This window comes from Microcaecilia unicolor, chromosome 6, assembly GCF_901765095.1.
Source record: "Microcaecilia unicolor chromosome 6, aMicUni1.1, whole genome shotgun sequence".
NCBI classification, from domain to species: domain Eukaryota; kingdom Metazoa; phylum Chordata; class Amphibia; order Gymnophiona; family Siphonopidae; genus Microcaecilia; species Microcaecilia unicolor.
Window position 1 is genome coordinate 236,827,652 of NC_044036.1, and position 24,853 is coordinate 236,852,504.

General features: G+C 49.1%; 1 protein-coding gene across 1 annotated transcript in view; it reads left to right on the top strand.

Moving 5' to 3' along the window:
- The window catches only part of EXD3 (exonuclease 3'-5' domain containing 3), a 719,658-nt gene that overhangs the window by 208,217 nt on the left and 486,588 nt on the right, over positions 1-24,853 (top strand). Inside the window, exon 5 of the mRNA XM_030206809.1 lies at positions 9,666-9,836. Within this exon, the coding sequence (XP_030062669.1) occupies positions 9,666-9,836 (171 nt within the window). The remainder of the gene's footprint in view (positions 1-9,665; positions 9,837-24,853) is intronic.

Genomic DNA, 24,853 nt, shown 5'->3' on the forward strand with positions numbered 1-24,853 from the left:
CAAGCTACTAGTAACAAGCCAGAAACTCACACTGAACTGAACAAGGTAGCAGTGCACAGAGCACTCTAACATACCAGGGACCTTAGACGAGGCAAAGGCTGCAGTCTCTAAGTGATTAATAAAGCCCTTCAACACCTGAGGAGCAGCTGCAGCCATCAGTAAGCAACTACAGAGGCTGTCCAGGCACAAACAAGAGAGACAAGTCCGGCAGCCTGGAAGAACCAGACCGGACTGAGCTAAAGTCTGGAACGGGTAGGAACAGCAAGACAAACTATGGTAGCCACTGGCTCTGGTCACCAGTGGGTGAGAGGAGCACAAACCAAGGAGCAGGCAGAGCGCACACAGAACATAGAGAGACTTAGAATACCTAGGTGCAGCACAGAGGAGCAAACAGAGCCAGGCTGGAGACCATAGGCTCCCGGTATAAGAGGCTTGGGAAGGCTAAGCCTCCCCTGCTGCAGCAGGATGGATCAGCTGTTTGTGTAACCAGTTGTAGAAATTGGTTTATGGTTTAATTTGTTTACCTTACTGCTGGGGAGAGCAGGGGGGTTGGCTGGAGGTGTCCTGGGTTGCCAGGGAGATATTTAACGAGGATGACTTCCTGCATGAGCAGTTCATACCAAAGAGACTACGTGATCTCGCCCTAAACTTAGCTACTCCCCACTGTGCTGTTCTGGTTGTCAGTGCTGTATGTGTCTCCGTCTCCTGCCACCCCCCCCCCCCCCCTCTCAGGTTCTAATGAAGACAGATGCACTTTTTTCTCGCTTGCAATTTTCCAGCTAACCTTTATAAATGTTAAAAGCCTGTCAAAACACTCCTCTGATCTCTTAGGATTCACCAAGGTTCTTCACTCATTTTGTGTCTGTGGGAAAAGACCGTGATGAATTGGGTCCTTAGAATCCCCCCCCCCCCCCCAAAAAAAAAAAAAAAAAACATTTATATAAAATAAGGAGCCTTCATTCCTCTCTGGTGAATCATGAAATAAACCAGGATTTAAAAAGGGAGATGAATTATTTTTAAAATTCTGTGAGCAAACCAATGATAAAATCAATTTATTATTATGTTCATGGCTTCTGAATTCTTCTGTGTAAAGAGAGTGGGAAGTGGACCAGTGACTCCAGGGAAACGGGATATAGGATTTAGAAGTACCACTTTATTCAATGACTCATTGAATAAAGTGGTACTTCTAAATCCTATATCCCGTTTCCCTGGAGTCATTGGTCCACTTCCCACGCTCTTTACACTGTTATATTGTGTGGGAGTTAGTGTTCATCCACCCAGGTGGATTACTTTCTCCTTGCTTTCTTCTGAATTCTTCTCACAACAATAAACCAGTCATAATTTCTCCCCAAACACCATGCTAACCAGTGATCTTTTTTTGCAAATACAATGTGTTACAGTGAAAAAGCTGATTTGGGCCAAGCTTTTACTTTTAAAATATGTAATTTATGATAAATAAATCCATTTTTACATGCACATAGAAGCATTACTTGTCAATGACCAGCAGCCCTTCCTTGAAACTCAGTCTCTTCTCCACCATGAGAAAATTATATACCGAATACACTGCAAGAAAACTTTCACTTGCTAACCTTCAATCTCACTAATTAGGGTGGTGCTTGTAACTTTTCACATTTGGGATGTTGTACTTATTTTTTTTTCTGTGCGTTGTCAGACAATTATGGATGTAAGCCCCACCCCTAACCCCGCCCCCTGTAGCCTCCCCAAACAGTTGGGCCACCGACCGCCTATGCTGGAGACAGAGGTAGAGCTAACTCAGGCAGCACCCCCAGGTGCAGTGGAGTGGAGTGGAGTAATTAGAGCCATGCTGGAAGCAGCCAGCACACAGAAGGAAAACTACTCCAGAAAGGATAGGCAGAAGCCAGCTTAGAAGCTGACCCCCAGAAATAAGGTAAGTCTGAGGGTGGTCATGGCCACAGACATGACAGGATGGGTTTCTTTGCATTCAGCGCATTGCTAATCGGTAGCGCCGTTTTGTAAAAGGAGCCCTTAATTTTCTTCATTCTTTTCATTAATCATATATTTACAGCTGATGAGAGCTATAACCTAGGTAAACTTTATTATTTAGAACTTTATGAATCAGAAGTAAGATATTGAATTTAAACACAGTATAACTGTGTTTAGAGGGTTTGGCTTTACCATGGCTGGCTGTGACTAAGAGTGCAACATGTTTTAAATAACACAGCATTGTGATTAAAAGAGAGATTCGCTGGTCTTCCAAAATTCCTCTGGCTCAATCTTTCAGACTCATTCCTTTGCCCCAATCCTTTCTTCTCCTCTGTTGGTTTGCTCAAGTTCAGGTAGATTTCAGAGGTCCCAGTGGTGACTTTTTTGCCACTAACTGGGAACCTTTTCAAACTTTCTTCCCTTTTCCAGTTGTAGCTGGAGTGGAAGGTAGAGGCTATTACTGACACCTGGTACTTCTACTATTTTGATGATGATTGTGCTACTACTACTATTATTATGATGATTGAGAAATCTTGTTTCTCCGAGGACAAGCAGGCTGCTTGTTCTCACGACTGGGTTGACGTCCGCGGCAGCCCCCACCAACCGGAAGAAGCTTCGCGGGACGGTCGGCACGCAGGCCACGCCCACCGCGCATGCGCGGCCGCCTTCCCGCCCGTGCGCGACCGCTCCCGCCAGTTACTTTTTTTCCGCGACTGAGAGAGTTGTGCAATTGCCTCTCTCTCTGTTCAGCCGCCGGATTTTCGACCGCGTTTACGCGGATCGTCGCTTGGATTCCCGTTCGGTTTCCTCTCATCTTGTTTGTATTGTTTTCAAAAAAAAAAAAAAAAAAAAATTTTTGCGCGTGTGGAGCACGCGCTCCCCTTTTCCCTCGCTTACTAGCGGGGACGCCACGTTGCGGCCTAGTGGCCGCTCGGTCGGTTGATTTTTTCGTGGTGTGATTTTAGCCACCATTGCCGACTTTGACTTCGCCGACGCGATTTTTCCGTCGATGTCCTCGAAGGTCCCGAGTGGATTTAAAAAGTGTGGTCGCTGCGGCCGGCCGATCTCGCAGACCGACACCCACGCTTGGTGCCTCCAGTGCCTCGGGCCGGAGCACAATCTCAAGTCGTGCGCTTTGTGTCTCGGTCTCCGGAAACGGACTCAGGTTGCGAGGCAAGTTCTGCGGGACCGTCTTTTTGGAACTTGCGCCGGCCCCTCGACGTCGACCTCGACGGCATCGGTATCGAAGGCCGGTTCTTCGGTACCGGTATCGATGCCCGAGACATCGGCACCGATGGCAGCGACCCCAGGAGAACAGGTCCCGTCGGCCCGCCGGTCCGCCGGTGAGAGTGGGGTTGAGAGGCCGCGTGGGCAGTCGGCCCCGGTCACTCCCTCAGCTCGTGAGCCACGGGACCGAACCCTGTCGGACCCGGTACCTCGAGACCGAGGGGGATCGACCTCCTCCTCCTCCATGCCCTCCGGCGCCGGTGACGTGCACCGGAAAAAAGATAAGAAGCGCCGTCACCGGGAGCCCTCGGTGCACCCTGAAGAGGAGTCGACGCCGAAGCGTCATCGCAGAGAGGAGAGATCTCCGTCGGTGGTGGAGGTACCGACGCGTCAGGGTTCCGGCACCTCGGTGCCGTCTCCTGGCCCCCAGCAGCTTCTGGCACCGACACCCTTACCGGCCCCACCGCCTTTCCCGGCAGCGGGCCTGGACGAGTGCCTCAGAGCCATCCTTCCGGGGATCCTGGAAGGGCTGATGCGCCAGGCTGTGCCGGCGCCGGGGATGCTTGCGCCCTCGGCGCCGATGACTGTGGCGCCGGCGAGCTCTAGCCCGGCGCCGGGGCTGTCGACACCGCCGCCGCTTGCGGTGCCGGTCTCGACCGCCACGCAGGTGGAGTCCCCGTCGACGTCGATGGAGGGAGCTCCGTCCCCGCCGGCGCGGGAGTCCACCGCTCGACGACACCGAGACCTCGGTGCCTCGACGTCGAGCCGGGCCCGGTACAGGACTCAGCTACATGAGCTAATGTCCGATACCGAGGATGAGGACTCGTGGGGGGAAGAGGAGGACCCTAGATATTTCTCCTCAGAGGAGTCTACGGGCCTTCCCTCGGACCCCACGCCTTCACCGGAGAGGAAGCTCTCACCTCCTGAGAGTCTCTCCTTTGCCTCTTTTGTGCGGGATATGTCTATAAGCATTCCCTTCCCCGTGGTCTCTGTAGAAGAGCCGAGGGCCGAGATGCTCGAGGTCCTCGACTATCCATCACCACCTAGAGAGTCCTCCACGGTACCGCTGCACAATGTCCTGAAGGAGACGCTGCTTCGGAACTGGGTGCGACCACTAACTAACCCCACCATTCCCAAGAAAGCAGAGTCCCAGTACAGGATCCACTCTGACCCAGAGCTCATGCGGCCCCAGTTGCCCCATGACTCAGCGGTCGTGGATTCTGCTCTCAAGAGGGCACGGAGTTCGAGGGATACCGCCTCGGCGCCCCCGGGGCGGGAGTCTCGCACTCTGGACTCATTTGGGAGGAAGGCCTACCAATCCTCCATGCTCGTGACCCGCATCCAATCTTACCTGCTCTATATGAGCATCCACATGCGGACCAATGTGCAACAGCTGGCGGACCTGGTCGATAAGCTCCCGCCGGAGCAGTCCAGGCCTTATCAGGAGGTGGTCAGGCAGCTGAAGGCGTGCAGAAAGTTCCTGTCCAGGGGGATTTTTGACACCTGTGACGTGGCATCTCGTGCTGCGGCCCAAGGTATAGTGATGCGCAGGCTCTCATGGCTGCGTGCCTCTGACCTGGACAACCGCACCCAGCAGAGACTGGCTGACGTCCCTTGCCGGGGGGATAATATTTTTGGCGAGAAGGTCGAGCAGATGGTTGACCAACTGCATCAGCGGGAAACCGCTCTCGACAAGCTCTCCCACCGGGCGCCTTCAGCACCCGCCCCCGCGGGCGGGCGTTTTTCCCGGGCTCGGCAGGCTGCACCCTATTCTTTTGCGAAGCGTAGGTACAACCAGCCGGCCCGAAGGCCTCGTCAGGCACAGGGACAGCCCCAGCGCGCTCGTTCCCGTCAACAGCGTGCGCCTAAGCAGCCCCCTGCGCCTCCACAGCAAAAGCCGGGGACGGGCTTTTGACTGGATCCATGGGAACATAGCCGCCCTACAAGTGTCCGTACCGGACGACCTGCCGGTCGGAGGGAGGTTAAAATTCTTTCACCAAAGGTGGCCTCTCTTAACCTCCGACCAGTGGGTTCTCCAAATAGTGCGGTACGGATACGCCCTGAATTTGGCCTCCTTGCCTCCAAATTGTCCTCCGGGAGCTCAGTCTTTCAGCTCCCATCACAAGCAGGTACTTGCAGAGGAACTCTCCGCCCTTCTCAGCGCCAATGCGGTCGAGCCCGTACCACCCGGGCAGGAAGGGCAGGGATTCTATTCCAGGTACTTCCTTGTGGAAAAGAAAACAGGGGGGATGCGTCCCATCCTAGACCTGAGAGGCCTGAACAAATTCCTGGTCAAAGAAAAGTTCAGGATGCTTTCCTTGGGCACCCTTCTGCCAATGATTCAGAAAAACGATTGGCTATGTTCCCTGGATTTAAAGGACGCATACACTCACATCCCGATACTGCCAGCTCACAGACAGTATCTCAGATTCCGCCTGGGCGCACGGCACTTTCAGTATTGTGTGCTGCCCTTTGGGCTCGCCTCTGCCCCACGAGTGTTTACAAAGTGCCTCGTGGTGGTAGCGGCCTACCTACGCAAGCTGGGAGTGCACGTGTTCCCATATCTCGACGATTGGCTGGTCAAGAACACCTCGGAGGCAGGAGCCCTCCGGTCCATGCAGTGCACTATTCAACTTCTGGAGCTGCTGGGGTTTGTGATAAATCTCCAGCCAACTCAGTCTCTGGAATTCATAGGAGCGCTGCTGAATTCCCAGACGGCTCAGGCCTACCTTCCCGAAGCGAGGGCCACCAATCTCTTGGCCCTGGCTTCGCAGACCAGAGCGTCTCAGCAGATCACAGCTCGGCAGATGTTGAGACTTCTGGGTCATATGGCCTCCACAGTTCATGTGACTCCCATGGCTCGTCTTCACATGAGATCGGCTCAATGGACCCTAGCTTCCCAGTGGTTCCAAGCCACCGGGAATCTAGAGGATGTCATCCGCCTCTCCACCAGTTGCCGCACTTCACTGCTCTGGTGGACCATACGGACCAATTTGACCCTGGGACGTCCATTCCAAATTCCGCAGCCCACGAAAGTGCTGACGACGGATGCATCTCGCCTGGGGTGGGGAGCCCATGTCGATGGGCTTCACACCCAGGGTCTGTGGACCCTCCAGGAAAAGGATCTGCAGATCAACCTCCTGGAGCTCCGAGCGATCTGGAACGCACTGAAGGCTTTCAGAGATCGGCTGTCCTGCCAAATTATCCAAATTCGGACAGACAATCAGGTTGCAATGTATTACGTCAACAAGCAGGGGGGCACCGGATCTCGCCCCCTGTGTCAGGAAGCCGTCGGTATGTGGCGTTGGGCGTGTCGGTTCGGCATGCTTCTCCAAGCCACGTACCTGGCAGGCGTAAACAACAGTCTGGCCGACAGACTGAGCAGAGTCATGCAACCGCACGAGTGGTCGCTCCATTCCAGAGTGGTACGCAAGATCTTCCGAGAGTGGGGCACCCCCTCGGTGGATCTTTTCGCCTCTCAGACCAACCACAAGCTGCCTCTGTTCTGTTCCAGACTTCAGACACACGGCAGGCTAGCGTCAGATGCCTTTCTCCTTCATTGGGGGACCGGCCTCCTGTATGCTTATCCTCCCATACCTTTGGTGGGGAAGACCTTACTGAAGCTCAAGCAAGACCGCGGCACCATGATTCTGATAGCGCCCTTTTGGCCCCGTCAGATCTGGTTCCCTCTTCTTCTGGAGTTGTCCTCCGAAGAACCGTGGAGATTGGAGTGTTTTCCGACTCTCATTTCGCAGAACGACGGAGCGTTGCTGCACCCCAACCTTCAATCCCTGGCTCTCACGGCCTGGATGTTGAGGGCGTAGACTTCGCTGCGTTGGGTCTGTCTGAGGGTGTCTCCCGGGTCTTGCTTGCCTCTAGGAAGGATTCCACTAAAAAGAGTTACTTTTTCAAGTGGAGGAGGTTTGTCGTTTGGTGTGAGAGCAAGGCCCTAGAACCTCGTTCTTGCCCTGCACAGAACCTGCTTGAATACCTTCTGCACTTATCAGAGTCTGGCCTCAAGACCAACTCAGTAAGGAATCACCTTAGTGCGATTAGTGCTTACCATTATCGTGTGGAAGGTAAAGCCATCTCTGGAGAGCCTTTAGTCGTTCGATTCATGAGAGGCTTGCTTTTGTCAAAGCCCCCTATCAAGCCTCCTACTGTGTCATGGGATCTCAACGTCGTCCTCACCCAGCTGATGAAACCTCCTTTTGAGCCACTGAATACCTGCCATCTGAAGTACTTGACCTGGAAGGTCATTTTCTTGGTGGCAGTTACTTCAGCTCGTAGGGTCAGTGAGCTTCAAGCCCTAGTAGCTCATGCTCCATATACTAAATTTCATCACAACAGAGTAGTGCTCCGCACTCACCCAAAGTTCCTGCCGAAGGTGGTGTCGGAGTTCCATCTTAACCAGTCAATTGTCTTGCCAACATTCTTCCCCAGGCCGCATACCCGCCCTGCTGAACGTCAGTTGCACACATTGGACTGCAAGAGAGCATTGGCCTTCTACTTGGAGCGGACACAGCCCAACAGACAGTCCGCCCAATTGTTTATTTCTTTCGACCCTAACAGGCTAGGGGTCGCTGTCGGGAAACGCACCATCTCCAATTGGCTAGCAGATTGCATTTCCTTCACTTACGCCCAGGCTGGGCTGGCTCTTGAGGGTCATGTCACGGCTCATAGTGTCAGAGCCATGGCAGCGTCGGTGGCCCACTTGAAGTCAGCCACTATTGAAGAGATCTGCAAGGCTGCGACGTGGTCATCTGTCCACACATTCACATCTCATTACTGCCTCCAGCAGGATACCCGACGCGACAGTCGGTTCGGGCAGTCGGTGTTGCAGAATCTGTTTGGGGTGTAAATCCAACTCCACCCTCCAGGACCCGAATTTATTCTGGTCAGGCTGCACTCTCAGTTAGTTGTTCTTCGTAGGTCAATTTCTGTTGTACCCTCGCCGTTGCGAGGTTCAATTGACCTGGGTTATTGTTTTGAGTGAGCCTGAGAGCTAGGGATACCCCAGTCGTGAGAACAAGCAGCCTGCTTGTCCTCGGAGAAAGGGTATGATACATACCTGTAGCAGTTGTTCTCCGAGGACAGCAGGCTGATTGTTCTCACCTACCCTCCCTCCTCCCCTTTGGAGTTGTGTGTTTCATATTTTATTGCTTGTCATTCAACTGGCGGGAGCGGTCGCGCACGGGCGGGAAGGCGGCCGCGCATGCGCGGTGGGCGTGGCCTGCGTGCCGACCGTCCCGCGAAGCTTCTTCCGGTTGGTGGGGGCTGCCGCGGACGTCAACCCAGTCGTGAGAACAATCAGCCTGCTGTCCTCGGAGAACAACTGCTACAGGTATGTATCATACCCTTTTTTGCCCTTTGTTTATGTAGCAGGTCATATTACACCTTCTTTTGTGTGTTGAGGGTAATTCTATAACTGTGTACCATATATAGGCGCCTAGAGAGCGCCTGATAGTGAAACGGGTCCGGAAAACAGGAGACGAAAGGCAAATTGGTTCCAAAACAAAACAGCTTTTATTGCTAGCAATGCACAGCACCGAGTACAATCTCAGAATACTGTGTGTCAGAAATCATCTGACACTTACATTTATACATCCCTGCTGGGCCTGCGCACTAGGCACCTTATACATCACACTTGGCATGCGCAGTAAACCTGAGTAGTTCTTACAGTACACATTTGTAGTTCACAGCACATACACACGTCATAACACTGAAACGGTACTGGCCAGGGAAGCGAAACCTAACATTCTTCTCTACACACACACATAGCACAATGCTTCTTTATGGCTGAGGAGATAAGGTTCGTTAGGCTCAGAGATGCAGGGTGGGGGTTGGCAACAACCTCCAAGGCTATCTATTCATGTGGCTCCTACTTGCAGGCGGAGAGTCTGTGTGCAAGCCTTGGCAGTTACTGTTACAAGCAGCTTATCTAATGCACCTGCATCCTGTCTCATACAGATAGGAACAAACACAGCCGTAGCTGACAGCTTGTGGTTAAGGCACAGTAAAAGTTCACTTCATTAAGTATAGAGCATGCCAAAAGAGGCAAAAGCTGAGGTATTCTGCAGAAAGCAAAGTCCATGTGTATTATCCATAAAGCTTGAGCTGGTCCTGATGGTCCATTCGTGTCCAAGGTCCAGTGGTGCACTCCTACAATAGGAGCATATTCTATAAAGGAAAGCAGGCAGACCATTTCCACTTTCTCTGTCTTAAAATTATGTAGGGAAGGAGCCCAGGGGCTGGATGTAGTTAACCATAAAGGAACCTGCAATGACAGGGAAAGTCACTCAAGGCAGGGATTGTAGCTGAATAGCAACAGTTTTATCTTGAAATAGTTTTCAGATTCCTTTGTGTGCAGGGGTGTTTGAGAGTAAAAGGGAGGTAGGGTCCTGCTGATTTCCCTTTGCTCCCTCCCCTGCACCCCTCATTCTTTGAGATGACAGTGTATTTTTGTGTTTCAGCAGCTCAGGAAACAAGCCAGAATGGGATTTGCTGGCTTGGAGGACCCGCTGACAGGACTTTTGGACATGTTGGAGGGCTGCAGTGAATGGAAGGGGAAAGGGCATTCCCTGGTGTATTGTATCCTCAATGAGTTCCAGCAGTGGATAAAGGATCATCCCTCTGTGCAGCAGGTCAGAGACAGACAGACAGATGCAGGCTGCTCTCCAGGTGGCTTTATGCGCACCAGGACATTTTTGTTCATATTTCAAGTTGTTGTTCTATATATTTATTCTCTCAATATTTTAATTTCACGTCATTTTTTCCCTTTTGTATCTGTGTACTCAGCAAGCAAGCAAAAAGAACTCTTAAATCCCAAACTGCTTTCTAATGGGAAATATCTCTCAAATTTGTATTATTGCCACTGTATGTTTCTGGTTACATTCTCACAAGTATAGTTTTACAATATAATATATTTGTGTTATGTTAGCAGAAAGCTTCCCCCCCTCCCCACCAAAATTCCCCTATCTTGTCACATTTTCATGACTTCACTGTTTCTGTTTAGAAACAGATGCAGATAATACTCCAGGGGGAGTTCTTCACAAAAATTTGAAAATTCTAAGCAAAAAATTTGAAAATTCTGCACACTTTATTTGTAAATTTTGTTTTGTGCAGAATTCTTATTATAAGAGCTAGCATCTACCCCCCAGGCATGAAATACCCCCCCACCCTACCACAGTTTTCCATGCACTTTCATGCAGACCTCCCCATTCCCATGGAGCGCGCACACACACACCTCATCCACTTTTTTCCAGCCCCCCACACTCCATCCACGTTTTTCAGCCCCCTCCCTGCATCCGCACGCCATCTACGTTTTTCAGCCCCCCCTGCATTCGCACGCCATCCATGTTTTTCAGCCCCCTCCCTGTATCCACACGCCATCCACCTTTTCCAGCACCCCACACTCCATCTGTCTTTTTTCCAGTTCCCCCCTGCACACATACCATCCATATTTTTTCCAGCCCTTCCCACACCCACACACCATTCATATTTTTTCCAACCCTCTTTCCTGCACCCACAGTCCATCAACCTTTTTTTCCAGCCCCCTTCCTGCACTTCCCTTTTTTTACAGCCGTCCTTCCTGTACCCACACTCCACATTTTTCCAGAGCTTCCCCCTTCTGCACACTCACCGGTTCAGTACTGCAGGAGGAGGAGCTGCAGAGCCACGTGTCAGGTTGCTTTCTGCTCCTCTGCTATCCCAGGCCTGATTCTTCCTTTGAGCCACGTGGGCCTCCGTATAGCTGTGTGGCTTAAAGGAACCGCTGGGAACTGAGGCAGCAGAGGAGAAATCAGCCCGACCTGCAGCTTTGAAACTCCTCCTCCGGACCGGTGAGTGTGGATGGAGGGAATCACGATGTCACTTTCTGGCTGCCAATGTATGTACCGCTGTGCCTGTAAGCACAATTTCAGCTCTAACGTAGACTCAATGTTCACTTAAAATATAATGTATAATAACGGGGGGAAAAGGGTCTCATTTGTCACTGGGATATGCTGCTAAATAGCAACTTCTGGAACATGAAAAATCCCATCTGTGATTTGAATCATCATTGATCTAAAAAAACAAAAACCCTCATATATTTTTCTTTTTTGTTATTCAATTATGGCAATATCAATACTTTCTGACTCACAAAGTACTCACTATTTACTCATAGAATAATACCTTTCCTTATAACCTTTATTCATTATAATCAGAGGATATGAACAACCATCACCGCTAACACCAAGCAACCCCAGTACTCTTTAACTACTAGCTCCTCAATCGCTCACAGTCATGCTGATTGTATCTACTTCATTCAACCACCTGTTCTTAACTTCTGCATATCCCAATACAACATTTCATGACATAACATATGATCTTAGCGCTACATCAAAGATGAAATAGATAACTTCTGTCCATGTCCAACTCTTTCCGAGTTTACTTACAGTCAATTCAGAAAATAATAGAGGTGTGTTGACTATCGCCAAGTCCACCCAGAGCGCCTCTTCTTTCTCTGCCGGATTGGCTACTTCCTGCTGAAAGTGTAGCGTGGAGCTAGAGATAGGCTGCTGGGGATACCACCAAAGCGTCAATTATAGCGTTCTTAACTCTTCCTGGTTCTCTATGCGAGACCGCATTTCGTCAACATCTTCCGCAGGAGAACCAAAACTCGCAATCTGTGAATACATATATACAACCCTAATTTACCATATCCCCCTTATTTCCTACCTCCATTTAACTGATGCTTCATAAACATAATAAATCACTATCAAACCTTTCTTTGGCAGCTTACCCATGGGACTGCTGTCCCAGCCTGAGATACCGGAAATGACGCCCAAACATTCACTCTATGGAAGTTACCTTCACCCTAAATATTCTCTCATCTAGCCACCCTCCTATGTCATGAACCTTACAGCCATTCAACTTCCAAATTTAAACCGCCTGGGGCTACCGTGTCCCACTGAAATATATACCGCTGCTCTATATTAAATAATAAGCTGCTGACGTCTTCACCATGGGACGATGCTGCAACCTGTACCATAGCCAGACAGCGGAGGTCCTCCACGCTGTGCTTGTGTTCAACCCAATGGGAAACTAAAGGAGCTCCCATTCTCCGATTTCTCAGGTTGCTGAGATGCTCAGCCAACCTAATTTTTAATTTCCTTCTAGAATGTCCTATATAGTACTTATTGCAAGGGCACATAATGCAGTTCACTATCCATTCACTGTTGCAGTTGGTCTCTGCTTGTAGATAAAAATACCTATTGGTTCCCGGGATCTTAATAGCATTTGTAGTAATAGCATACCTGCAATAAACACAAGCACCGCATGGAGAATGTTGACCCCTGTGGCTATGTGTACTAGGTCTTTTCAACAATTCACCTAAATTAGATTTACGGCGATAGGCCATCTTAGGATGTTCTTTAAATACTGGGTGTACTCCCAGTACATGCCAGTATTTATGTATAGCCTGGCCAATCGCGGGAGCCTGATGAGAAAACGGTAACACACACGCTAAGGGCTTGACCATTGACGTCTGCTTTGGAGATAACAACCACGATCTATTTGCATAGCGTGCCAATTTTTTATGCACGCTTCAAAATATGCAGAGGATATCCTCGCTGCCTGAACCTCTCAGTCATCTTATAAGCCTGAATCTTGAACTCCTCAAGAGATGAATACAACCTCCTTAATCTTAAGAATTGTCCAACAGGAACACCCTGCCTTAGCGCTACATGATGATAACTCGAATAATGTAGCAGGGCGTTCCTGTCAGTAGGCTTCCGGAAAATTGAAGTGGAGATATCACCATTAGCTAATATACATATTTTTATGTCCAAAAATTCTATCTCCACTTTCGATACCCGAGAGGTGAATTTGACACTCGGGTCTGCTGCATTCAATATGGTAACAAACTCAACTAATTCCTTTTCTGTCCCCCGCCAAAACAGTATAACATCATCTATATACCTCCGCCATAGCACAATTTTACTGTACCATGGGGAGGTATATACATGCTTATTCTCGAAGACCGTCATGTAGAGGCAAGCCAATGAGGGCGCCACAATCGCCCCCATGGCTACGCCTCTTTGCTGTACATAGAACTTATTTTCAAATTGAAAATAATTATACCTAATGACCCAAGTCAATAACTGGTGTACAATCAACTTTTTAGCTTTCGAAATAGCCACACTATCCAAATATGCCCCAGACTCCCGCTTGCGGCAAACTAGTGTACAAAGTTACAACATCGAGGCCAACCATCAGAAAGTCCTCGGAATCAGCCTGCTGTAGAATACTTTGATCAAGGGACTGTATAAAATCTGTGGAATCCCTGACATACGACCCCGCCCTACTAACCAAAGGCCGAAGTAACTTATCAATAAATTTCGATAAAGGCTCAAGAACTGAATCACGGGTACAAACAATTGGGTGCCCTGGCGGGTCCACGGTGGATTTATGGACTTTAGGAATAAAATAGATATACGGTATTTTGGGTTTAGGGTGGCATAAATATTTACGTTCCCTCTCTGTTAGAATGCCATCCAATACTGCTCTGCCCACATACTCATCAATCAACATCTTTATATTCTCAGTGGGATCCCTGTCCAACTGTTCGTAATATTCCACCTGCAATAATTGCTGTAACCCCTCAGCGATATACTTTTGTTTGTCCATTACCACGGTGGACCCGCCTTTATCCACCCTTGATATTATAATCTGTTCGTTGTTCGCCAATTGTTTAATACTCTGCTGTTGACTACTCGATAGATTGTGCCCATACGTTTTTTTAATACTCTCAATTCTATTAAGCTCAGACAATACAAATTTTTGAAAGGTCATGATAGAGGGATCAGGGGGGCCTGGAGGGAACCATTTAGATTTAATACCAGTACGGGGCAAAAAGTTAACCTCATTTTCAATTGTACAGGCAAATTGCCAAAAAATAGACGCAGCCGAAGCTCTCTGAAAAATTTAAATAACCCTTGCCTGGTTGCAAATGAGTCATATTTAGAAACCGGAACAAAGGAAAGCCCTTTGTTAAGCACTTCAAGTTGATCCTGTGTCAATTCGACATGAGACAAATTAATCACTGTGCCAGTTTCTTCGTTTTCCGTAACTTGACTCCCGCCTTGCCTGTTTCTATTTTGGACTCTATCGCCATCTCCTGTCCCTGATTCGGTAATCGTAAAAAAGACGCTCTTAACAAATTATATACCTCTGCACCAGCATAAGGTGTTAAAGACTTTTGTTGTCCTTTACCCCGTCTAATATTCTCTTCACTTGATGAATCAGTTGATGATATTTTAAAATTTACTCTCCTACCCATCCCCCGGTTCTTCCGGCCCCTACTTTGTTTGTCCATCCACCCATTAACAAAACCCTTGGTATAATCGTATTCATCACGTTTATACTTTGCTATTTTCAGCTCTGTTTGTTGATTGCGATACTGTTCAATTTTGGCATTATGTTCTTTTGTTTATCAAATACAGACTTCTCATAAACCTGTTTAATATTTTCGGTTTTCAACCTAATTTCCTCCTTTAAGCTGTCTATCTCTTCCTGCAAGACGTCAATGGTCAACAACATAAGATCCAATGAACATCGAGTGATCACCATATTCCACTTTGCAACATACTGCTCGTTTCCCAAAAATCTGGGTTCCTTATTAATGCGCAGTCCCCGCGGGACCTGTTGAACATGGCAATATTCAATCAATGCTGCAGAGTGTAATTCCGTTCTCACCAATGTCTGTGTATCCTAAGGATCTCTTCCCATCCACAAATCTGTTGCCGCAGAGGGTCCGAAAACAATAGCCCAGACTTGGACTCCCATTGGGCAGCTGCCATCCCCCCACTAACTTTATAATCAATTCTCTAACCTTTGGGGTAAATCTAACTTGCAAGAGTACATATATTAATACTGACTCACAAAGTACTCACTATTTACTCATATAATAATACCTTTCCTTATAACTTTTATTCTTATAATCAGAGGATATGAACAACCATCACCGCTAACACCAAGCAACCCCAGTACTCCTTAACTACTAGCTCCTTAATCACTCACAGTCATGCTGATTGTATCTACTTCATTCAACCACCTATTCTTAACTTCTACATATCCCAATACATCATTTCATGACATAACATATGATCTTAGCGCTACATCAAAGATGAAATAGATAACTTCTGTCCATGTCCAACTCTTTCCAGTATCTCAGGCTGGGAGAACAGTCCCATGGGTAAGCTGCCAAAGAAAGGTTTGATAGTGATTTATTATGTTTATGAAGCATCAGTTAAATGGAGGTAGGAAATAAGGGGGCTATGGTAAATTAGGGTTGTATATATGTATTCACAGATTGCGAGTTGTGGTTCTCCTGAGGAAGATGTTGACGAAATGCGGTCTCGCATAGAGAACCAGGAAGAGTTAAGAACGCTATAATTGATGCTTTGGTGGTATCCCCAGCAGCCTATCTCTAGCTCCATGCTACACTTTCAGCAGGAAGTAGCCAATCCGGCAGAGAAAGAAGAGGCACTCTGGGTGGACTTGGCGATAGTCAACACACCTCTATTATTTTCTGAATTGACTGCAAGTAAACTCGGAAAGAGTTGGACATGGACAGAAGTTATCTATTTCATCTTTGATGTAGCGCTAAGATCATATGTTATGTCATGACATATTGTATTGGGATATGCAGAAATTAAGAACAGGTGGTTGAATGAAGTAGATACGATCAGCATGACTGTGAGCGATTGAGGAGCTAGTAGTTAAAGAGTACTGGGGTTGCTTGGTGTTAGCGGTGATGGTTGTTCATATCCTCTGATTATAACGAATAAAGGTTATAAGGAAAGGTATTATTCTATGAGTAAATAGAGAGTACTTTGTGAGTCAGTATTAATATATGTACTCTAGCAAGTTAGATTTACCCCGAAGGTTAGAGAATATCAATACTTTGAATGGTTTTAACAGAATGATCCAAAGCAATGTCACTTAACTGAAAGCTCAGCTGATCCTTACAGGCACCTGTGTCACTGCTGCTTTCTCAAGAGACCTGAGCCAGTACATTCTGACAGGCACCTGTTTTGCTGCAGCTTTCTCAAGAGACCTAAGCCAGTAAATACCTGCAAAAGATAACATCTTTTCCATCTAGTGGACAAAAAGCATCTTTCCATATTATCAAGCTGATCAATCCATAGACTGGTGGGTTGTGTCCATCTACCAGCAGGTGGAGATAGAGAGCAAACTTTTGCCTCCCTATATGTGGTCATGTGCTGCCGGAAACTCCTCAGTATGTTCTCTATCTCAGCAGGTGGTGGTCACACACAGCAGCAGCTCTGGCTAGGCCTCCAAGCCTAATTTTTAGGTTTTGTTGAGTGCCTGGGGTTGAGGGCTCTTCTTGAGCAAGTGCAAACCTGGTGGCGCCAGGTCCCTCCTTTTCTCCCCCCCTCCCGCTGGCTCCGTTTGAAAAAAAAAAAAAAAAAAATTTTTGAACGTCCTTAAAGGCGTTTATTTCGACGTTTATTTAAACGTTTATTGCAGCTATTCACTGGGACACCAGGTCGTTACAGCTTGGAGCGGAAAGCAGGTAATTTTTTACCTTTTTATAGCGGGCAGGGGGTTCCCCGATTGATCTCCACGTGGCCTATGGCGTCGGAGGGCGAGGGCGCAAACAGTCGCTCCCCGGATCGCTTGGGCGCTTCTAGAGGGGACGCGGGGGTCTTGAAGTCTGATTCGCCCTTGTTGGGTGACAGTTTCGTGACCGATGAGTGTCCTGGTCCTTCCTCAGGTGTGGCGGTTTTCCCCGCCATAAACGCCCATCCCCCGCTGCTCGCCTCCGCCATCTTGGCCGGCCACGCGGCTCGGACGGCTTCTTCTTGGGCCGCCCTTGAGGTAGGAGACATTAATGCCATGAACGCCCTTAATTTGGGCGACGGCACAAAAGCGGCTAAAGTTAAGCGCCGTTCTTCCCGCGCGGCTCCTTCGCGGAGTGTCGCGCCGGACGCCATTTTGGATGCGCAGCATGTATCTCCCCCGCTCTTGCGAGCGCCGGTTGAGGGTGCGTCTAGGGCTGTAGCCCAGGCTGCGGAAGTGCACAGTCTGGGGGGTTTCTCCCCCGAGTTTGTTTTGCTGCTGCATCAGGCCTTCCTTATGCAAAACGCTGCCCCTGCTCCCTCGTCTGGTAAAGAGGTTGAGGCCCCAGGAGGTAAACGCCCTCGGGTTGATTCCCAGGCCTTGGAGGACTTTGTCTCCTCCGATGTAGATGAGGGCAGCGTATCTGAGTTCTCCCAACGGTCCTTTGCGGATTCCTTGGAGGAGACGGATCCCCGCTCGGATGGAGCGGATGACCCCTCTGCAGCGCGGCTCTTTAGCTCAGAGGATTTGCCCAACCTGTTAGTGCAGGCCATGGGCATTTTGAGGATTTCCTCTCCGGAGGACGTCTCTCCCTCAGCCCCTGTTGGCTCTGCCATTATGCTGGGGACGAAGCGCCCGCCTAGAACCTTCCACGTGCATGACGCCATGCACACCTTAATTTCGGCTCAATGGGATGTCCCGGAAGCGAGCCTTAAAGTGGCTAGGGCTATGTCCCGCCTCTATCTTTTGCCTGAAAGTGAACGTGAGGCCTATCTGTGGCCTACAGTGGATTCTTTAATCACTGCGGTGACTAAGAAAATGGCATTGCCGGTGGAAGGTGGCACGGCCCTAAAGGACGCCCAAGACAGAAGATTGGAGGCGGCCTTAAGGTCGTCCTTTGAGGCGGCTGCTTTAAGTTTGCAGGCCTCAGTTTGCGGCTCCTATGTGGCCAGGGCGTGCCTGACTATGGTGCAGCGGGCTTCCCCCTCGGATCATTCCTTGAGGGCTGATTGGCCGGCCCTGGAATCAGGCTTAGCCTATTTGGCAGACTTGCTGTATGATGTCTTGAGGGCCTCAACTAAGGGCATGGCTCAGACAATCTCTGCGCGGCGGTGGCTTTGGCTGAAGCATTGGTCTGCTGACCACGCCTCTAAATCCCGCCTGGCTAGATTGCCTTTTAAAGGCAAGCTGCTCTTTGGGGTCGAGCTGGACAAAATCGTGACCGATCTCGGCACGTCTAAGGGCAAGAAGTTACCAGAGGTCAGGGCTCGGGCTAGTACTCGCCCCGGTACCTCCAGAGGACGGTTTCAGGAAGCCCGTCGGTACCGCCCGGGCAGGTCGGGCTCTTCTGCCCCCTCTTCCTTCAAGAGGAACTTCTCCCCCAAGCAGCATTCCTTTCGCAGAGACCGCCGTCCCGGAGGTGCTCCCTCCGGTCCTCCCCCAGGGTCTCGGACCCAATGACGGGGCCTTGGTCCACGCCCCAGTGCTGATTGGAGGACGGCTGTCCTCGTTTCTGGGCGAGTGGACCACAATAACTTCAGACGCTTGGGTGCTGGAAGTCATCAGAGACGGCTACAAGCTAGAGTTCTGCCGACCCTTAAGAGACGGGTTTGTACTCTCTCCCTGCAAGTCTCCGGTCAAAGCTGTGGCAGTGCAGCAGACCTTGGACAACCTGATCCGCCTGGGTGCGGTCGTTCCGGTGCCAGAAAATCAGCTTGGCAAGGGGCGTTACTCCATTTACTTTGTGGTACCAAAGAAAGGAGGTTCTGTGCATCCTATCCTCGACCTCAAAGGGGTCAATCGGGCCTTGAAAGTTCGGCACTTTCGCATGGAGACTCTCCGCTCTGTTATAGCGGCAGTGAAGGCAGGGGAGTACCTGGCATCCTTGGACATCAAGGAAGCGTACTTGCATATTCCCATCTGGCCTCCTCATCAACGCTTTCTGCGTTTTGCAGTCCTGGGCCGACACTTCCAGTTCAGAGCCCTCCCGTTCGGGTTGGCTACTGCTCCGCGGACCTTCTCCAAAGTAATGGTGGTCATCGCGGCCTTCCTGAGGAAGGAAGGAGTACAAGTCCATCCTTATCTGGATGACTGGTTGATCCGAGCCCCCTCTTATGCAGAGTGCGGCAAAGCTGTGAACTGGGTGGTTGTTAGCTCCCTGGGGTGGATCATCAACTGGGAGAAAAGCCAGCTGCGCCCAACTCAGTCCCTGGAGTATCTGGGAGTTCGATTCGACACCCAAGTGGGCAGAGTTTTCCTGCCAGACAATCGGATTGTCAAGCTTCAGGTTCAGGTGGACCAGTTCCTAGTAGCCTCTCCTCTTCGGGCTTGGGACTATGTGCAGCTGTTGGGCTCTATGACGGCCACGATGGAAGTAGTGCCCTGGGCCAGGGCTCATATGAGACCACTACAACACTCTCTGCTGCAGCGCTGGACTCTGATGTCGGAGGATTATGCTGTGCGCCTTCCCTTGGACCCAGCAGTGCGCAAGGCGCTGAGCTGGTGGACGCAGACAGACAAGTTATCTGCAGGGATGCCTCTGGTGACCCCGGAGTGGATTGTCGTCACGACGGACGCCTCTTTGTCGGGCTGGGGAGCCCACTGCTTGGGAAGGACAGCGCAGGGGCTCTGGTCTCCTGCAGAGGCAAAGTGGTCTATCAACCTCCTGGAACTCAGAGCCATTCGGTTGGCGCTTTTGGAGTTCATCCCGGTACTGGCAATGAAGCCTGTACGGGTCCTGTCGGACAATGCCACGGCTGTGGCCTATGTCAACCGCCAGGGAGGTACCAAGAGCGCCCCTCTAGCCAAGGAGGCCATGAATCCATGCCAGTGGGCGGAAGCGAACCTGGAACAGCTGTCAGCGGCCCACATTGCCGGAGTCATGAATGTCAAGGCGGACTTTCTCAGTCGCCATACTTTGGAGCCCGGAGAGTGGCAGCTATCTGCTCAGGCGTTCTTGGACATCACGAAGCGCTGGGGCCAGCCGAGCCTAGATCTGATGGCGTCATCGGCCAATTGCCAAGTGCCGCGCTTTTTCAGCAGAGGACGGGACCCTCGATCCCTGGGAGTAGATGCTCTTCTCCAACAGTGGCCGACACAAGAGCTTCTCTATGTGTTCCCGCCCTGGCCCATGTTGGGCAGGGTGCTAGACCGGGTGGCAAAGCATCCGGGCCGGATAATCCTGGTGGGTCCGGATTGGCCCAGACGTCCCTGGTATGCGGACTTGATCAGGCTCTCAGTCGACGATCCTCTGCGGCTGCCAGTGGAACAGGGCCTGTTACATCAGGGTCCCGTGGTGATGGAGGATCCCTCCCCCTTTGGTCTTACGGCCTGGCTATTGAGCGGCAGCGTCTGAGAAAGAAGGGCTTCTCAGACAAGGTCATCGCCACTATGCTGAGAGCGAGGAAGCGCTCTACTTCTACGGCTTACGCCAGGGTTTGGCGTACCTTTGCAGAGTGGTGTGAAGCAGGCTCACTTTCTCCCTTCACTGCTCCAATTTCTTCAGTGTTGGCGTTCCTGCAAGAAGGTCTGGAGAAAGGCCTGTCGCTCAGTTCCCTTAAAGTCCAGGTGGCGGCTCTGGCTTGCTTCAGGGGCCGCCTGAAGGGTGCTTCCCTGGCTTCGCAGCCAGATGTGGTGCGTTTTCTCAAGGGAGTTAATCACCTGCGCCCTCCTCTGCACTCAGTGGTGCCTGCGTGGAATCTCAACCTGGTGCTAAGAGCCTTGCAGAAGCCGCCTTTTGAACCCTTGTCGAGGGCATCTCTGAAAGACCTGACGTTGAAAGCAGTCTTTTTGGTGGCTATCACTTCAGCCAGAAGAGTTTCTGAGCTCCAGGCACTCCCATGTCGAGAGCCTTTTCTGCAGTTCACTGAGGCAGGAGTGACTATTCGCACAGTGCCTTCCTTCCTGCCCAGGATTGTTTCTCGCTTCCATATGAATCAGCAGCTCTGTCTCCCTTCCTTTCGTAGGGAGGACTACCCAGAGGAATACTCTGCTCTCAAATATCTGGATGTGAGACGAGTTATCATCAGATACTTGGAAGTGACCAATGATTTCCGGAAATCGGATCATCTGTTTGTCCTGTTTGCAGGTCCTCGTAAGGGTCTGCAGGCTGCTAAGCCTACAGTGGCAAGATGGGTCAAGGAAGCCATTGCAGCGGCTTATGTGGCCGCGGGGAAGGTGCCGCCTATCCAGCTGAAGGCTCATTCCACTAGAGCTCAGGCGGCCTCGATGGCAGAGGCCGGGTCCGTCTCCTTGGCAGAGATATGCAAGGCGGCAACTTGGGCATCGGCCCATACATTCTCCAAGCATTACCGCTTGACTGTGGCTGCACGGGCGGAGGCCCGGTTTGGAGCTTCAGTGTTGCGGTCAGGGATTTCTATGTCCCGCCCTGGGTGAGTACTGCTTCGGTACATCCCACCAGTCTATGGATTGATCAGCTTGATGATATGGAAGGTAAAATTATGTATCATACCTGATAATTTTCTTTCCATTAATCATAGCTGATCAATCCATAGCCCCTCCCAGATATCTGTACTTTTTTATTCTGGTTGAATTTTAGGTTCAAGTTTAGTCTTCAGTTACTTCAGGAGGACTTCGTGTTCAAGTTTTTTCACTTGGATTCTTCAAGAGTTGAGACGAGTTTGTGTTACAGTGAGCTGCTGCATTCCTCTCCCCTCCGTTTTACGGGGCTGGATTGAGACTTAAATTCTGCCGGCACTCCCTCCCGCTTCGTGCGGCTGTAGGGCAGCTTTGTACCCCTCCCGCTTCGGCGGTGTTAGGGTCAGTCAGCTCCTCCCGCGGTTGCGGTTGCAGGATAAGCCAGATCCCCCCGCATCGGCGGGTGTGGTGTCCCTCCCCCGTTCCGCGGGGATGAGCTGGACGGATTCCCCTCCCCCACTTGTGTGGGGATGAGCTGGGTTAATTCCCCTCCCCCGTTTCGGCGGTGGTGAGCTGGGCAGAGTGTCCCTTTGTGGGTGTAATTCTCTAAGTGCTGAGTCCTGCGGATGGAGCTTTGATATCGACATACTGAGGAGTTTCCGGCAGCACATGACCACATATAGGGAGGCAAAAGTTTGCTCTCTATCTCCACCTGCTGGTAGATGGACACAACCCACCAGTCTATGGATTGATCAGCTATGATTAATGGAAAGAAAATTATCAGGTATGATACATAATTTTACCATAGGGAACTTGTCTCGGGTATAATTTCTGCTCATATGTCTTTCATTTCTATCGTCAGGGTAAAACAACAATGGCGGCAGTGTTTTATGTTGCCCAAACACCAGAAGTTAAAACCATCAGGCAAGTGTCAAAGAGGCAATAGTGACGATTTCCTGACCATTTACATAAAACATTTACATGAAACATCCCCGATGCATGCTGGTGTTTAAACCCAGAGGCTCTAAAAGAATTGTAGATGGTATATCCAAAAAAGTTCTCTTTGTAATAACAATCTATCGATGTTACCACCACGTGATGATGGAATTATATGATTGCTCGCCGTCGATCGCCATGCAAATTAAATTATCAAAATTATGTGATTGTGCTATACAGTGCTGTACTTGTGGCGCTTCCGTAAGTTACCTGGTGATCCTGGACAGGTGCTCTGTAATACGTATGTGCAATAATCTCTTTGTCTTGCCTATCTAGATCTTATTACAGGGACATTGTATCATATAAATCGCATCAGTGGTAAGGCAGATAGTGTGATGTTTCAGATTGTATACTTTATTGTTAATCGGTTTCTGCAATCTGTTGATATGTAACATCATTGGGCAGGTCTTATAGTCTGTTCTGATGCATCGAAAATGACCAGCTGGTAATTCTTCATCAGTTGTTCTCTCCAATAAGACAGATAGTTGAGCTGGACTTGGCAATTCTTTAAGGTTTCTTGATAGAGAAAATACAACTCTCAAATGATGGTCTGTAAACAATGGGTGAGTCTTTATTTTGTCCCAGTTCTTTTTAATCACAGCTGGTCATTTTCGATGCTGTAGAACAGGCTGTAAGACCTGCTTTTTTAGATATACCATCTACAATCTTTAGAGCCTCTGGGTCTATATACCAGCATGCATTGGGGATGTTTCATGTAAATGGTCAGGAAATCATCATTATTGCCTCTTTGACACTTGCCTGATGATTTTAACTTCCGGTGTTTGGGCAACATAAAACGCCGTTGCCATTGTTGTTTTACCCCGACGATATAAACGAAAGACGTATGAGCAGAAAGTATCCCTGAGCCAAGTTCCCTATTGATGCTTTTTGTCCACTAGATGGAACACAGAATGATGTTTATCTTTTGCAGGTATTTACTGGCTCAGGTCCCTTGAGAAAGCGACAGCGAAACAGATGCCTGTTGGGATCAGCTGAGCTTTCAGTTAAGTGACATTGCTTTGGATCATTCTGCTAAAACCTTTCAATGTATTGATATTGCCATAATTGAATAACAAAAAAGAAAAATATATGAATGTTTGTTTTAGGTCAATGATGATTCAAGTCACAGATGGGATTTTTCATGTTCCAGAAGTTGCTATTTAGCAGCATATCCCAGTGACAAATGAGACCCTTTCCCCCCTGTTATTATACATTATATAGTGAACATTGAGTCTACATTAGAGTTGAAATTGTGTATACAAGGTAGTAGTCCTTTCTAGCCACTATATATTTCTGCTGTGCCTGTAAAGGCAGACTGCACAGAATTCTGCATGGGAAAGGAAGAATTCTATACAGTCTGCCGGGGGGGGGGGGGGGGGGGGGGGGAGAAACATTCTGTGCAAATTCTGCATTGTGCAGTAGCGCAGAATTCCCCCAGGAGTAAGATAAACAGCCTATGATTAGACATCTCTGTTATGTGATTTATATTTCATTTTCTTCCTTCTATAGTTTAGTTTCAGATGCAGGTATCTGCATTTTTTTCTTGTTTGGTTGATTTATTATCTGACTGACAGGTTCATTTATTAACTGACTGACATAGCTGTTTCCATCTGTTCCTTTATTACTTCCATGATGGAGTTTACTTTGCTGGTGAGCATGTTCATTGGCAAAGTTTGGATGGAGCAAGAATGGGGGCATTTTGGGAGTAATTGTATAACATAGGTACTAACCTTTAGGTGTGTAAATGTTTAGTATGCCATTTATGTGCATTGTGTGTGCATGTATGCACATAACTGCCTAAATTCAACCTAAGCGCTATTGTGTAAATACCAACTTAACTTATACACATCAGCATAGCGTGGGCAAAGCTCAAACTTATGCACACATAACTCATAGAATGATTTAAGTTATATTATGTGTATCTTCAGCATTTAAGCGCTAACATATCAACTCTATTACTGGCATACGTGCCGATGCCTAAATGGTATATACTTACCATTTAGGCATCGGCACGTATGCCAGTGATAGAGCTGGTTATATGTTAGTGCTTAAATGCTGATATATATATATAACCAGTTAGACTAATATTCTCTAAAGGAAAGTAGGCACTCACATTCTTATACAGAATAGGCCTATCAGGCACCCTCTTATAGAATATCCTACACAGCCTGTAGACATTTTTCCAGGTTTTATTGGAGTCATGTAGTTCTTCCTCCCCTCCCTCCCCCCAATTCAATGTGAGCCAATGCTGGTATGCTGGCATCATAAGCCTTCGTGTCTCTAAAAATATTTTGTCAGTGTTGGAGTTCAAAAAGTACTTGAAAAAATGAAACTTTTCCTGAAAGCTCTTCTTCTGATAACCTCTCTTGGGAATATTTTGGGTGACTTTTCATATTTGGACTGTGAAAAAAAAATGAAGTGGACCCAGTTTTTCAATGGTACT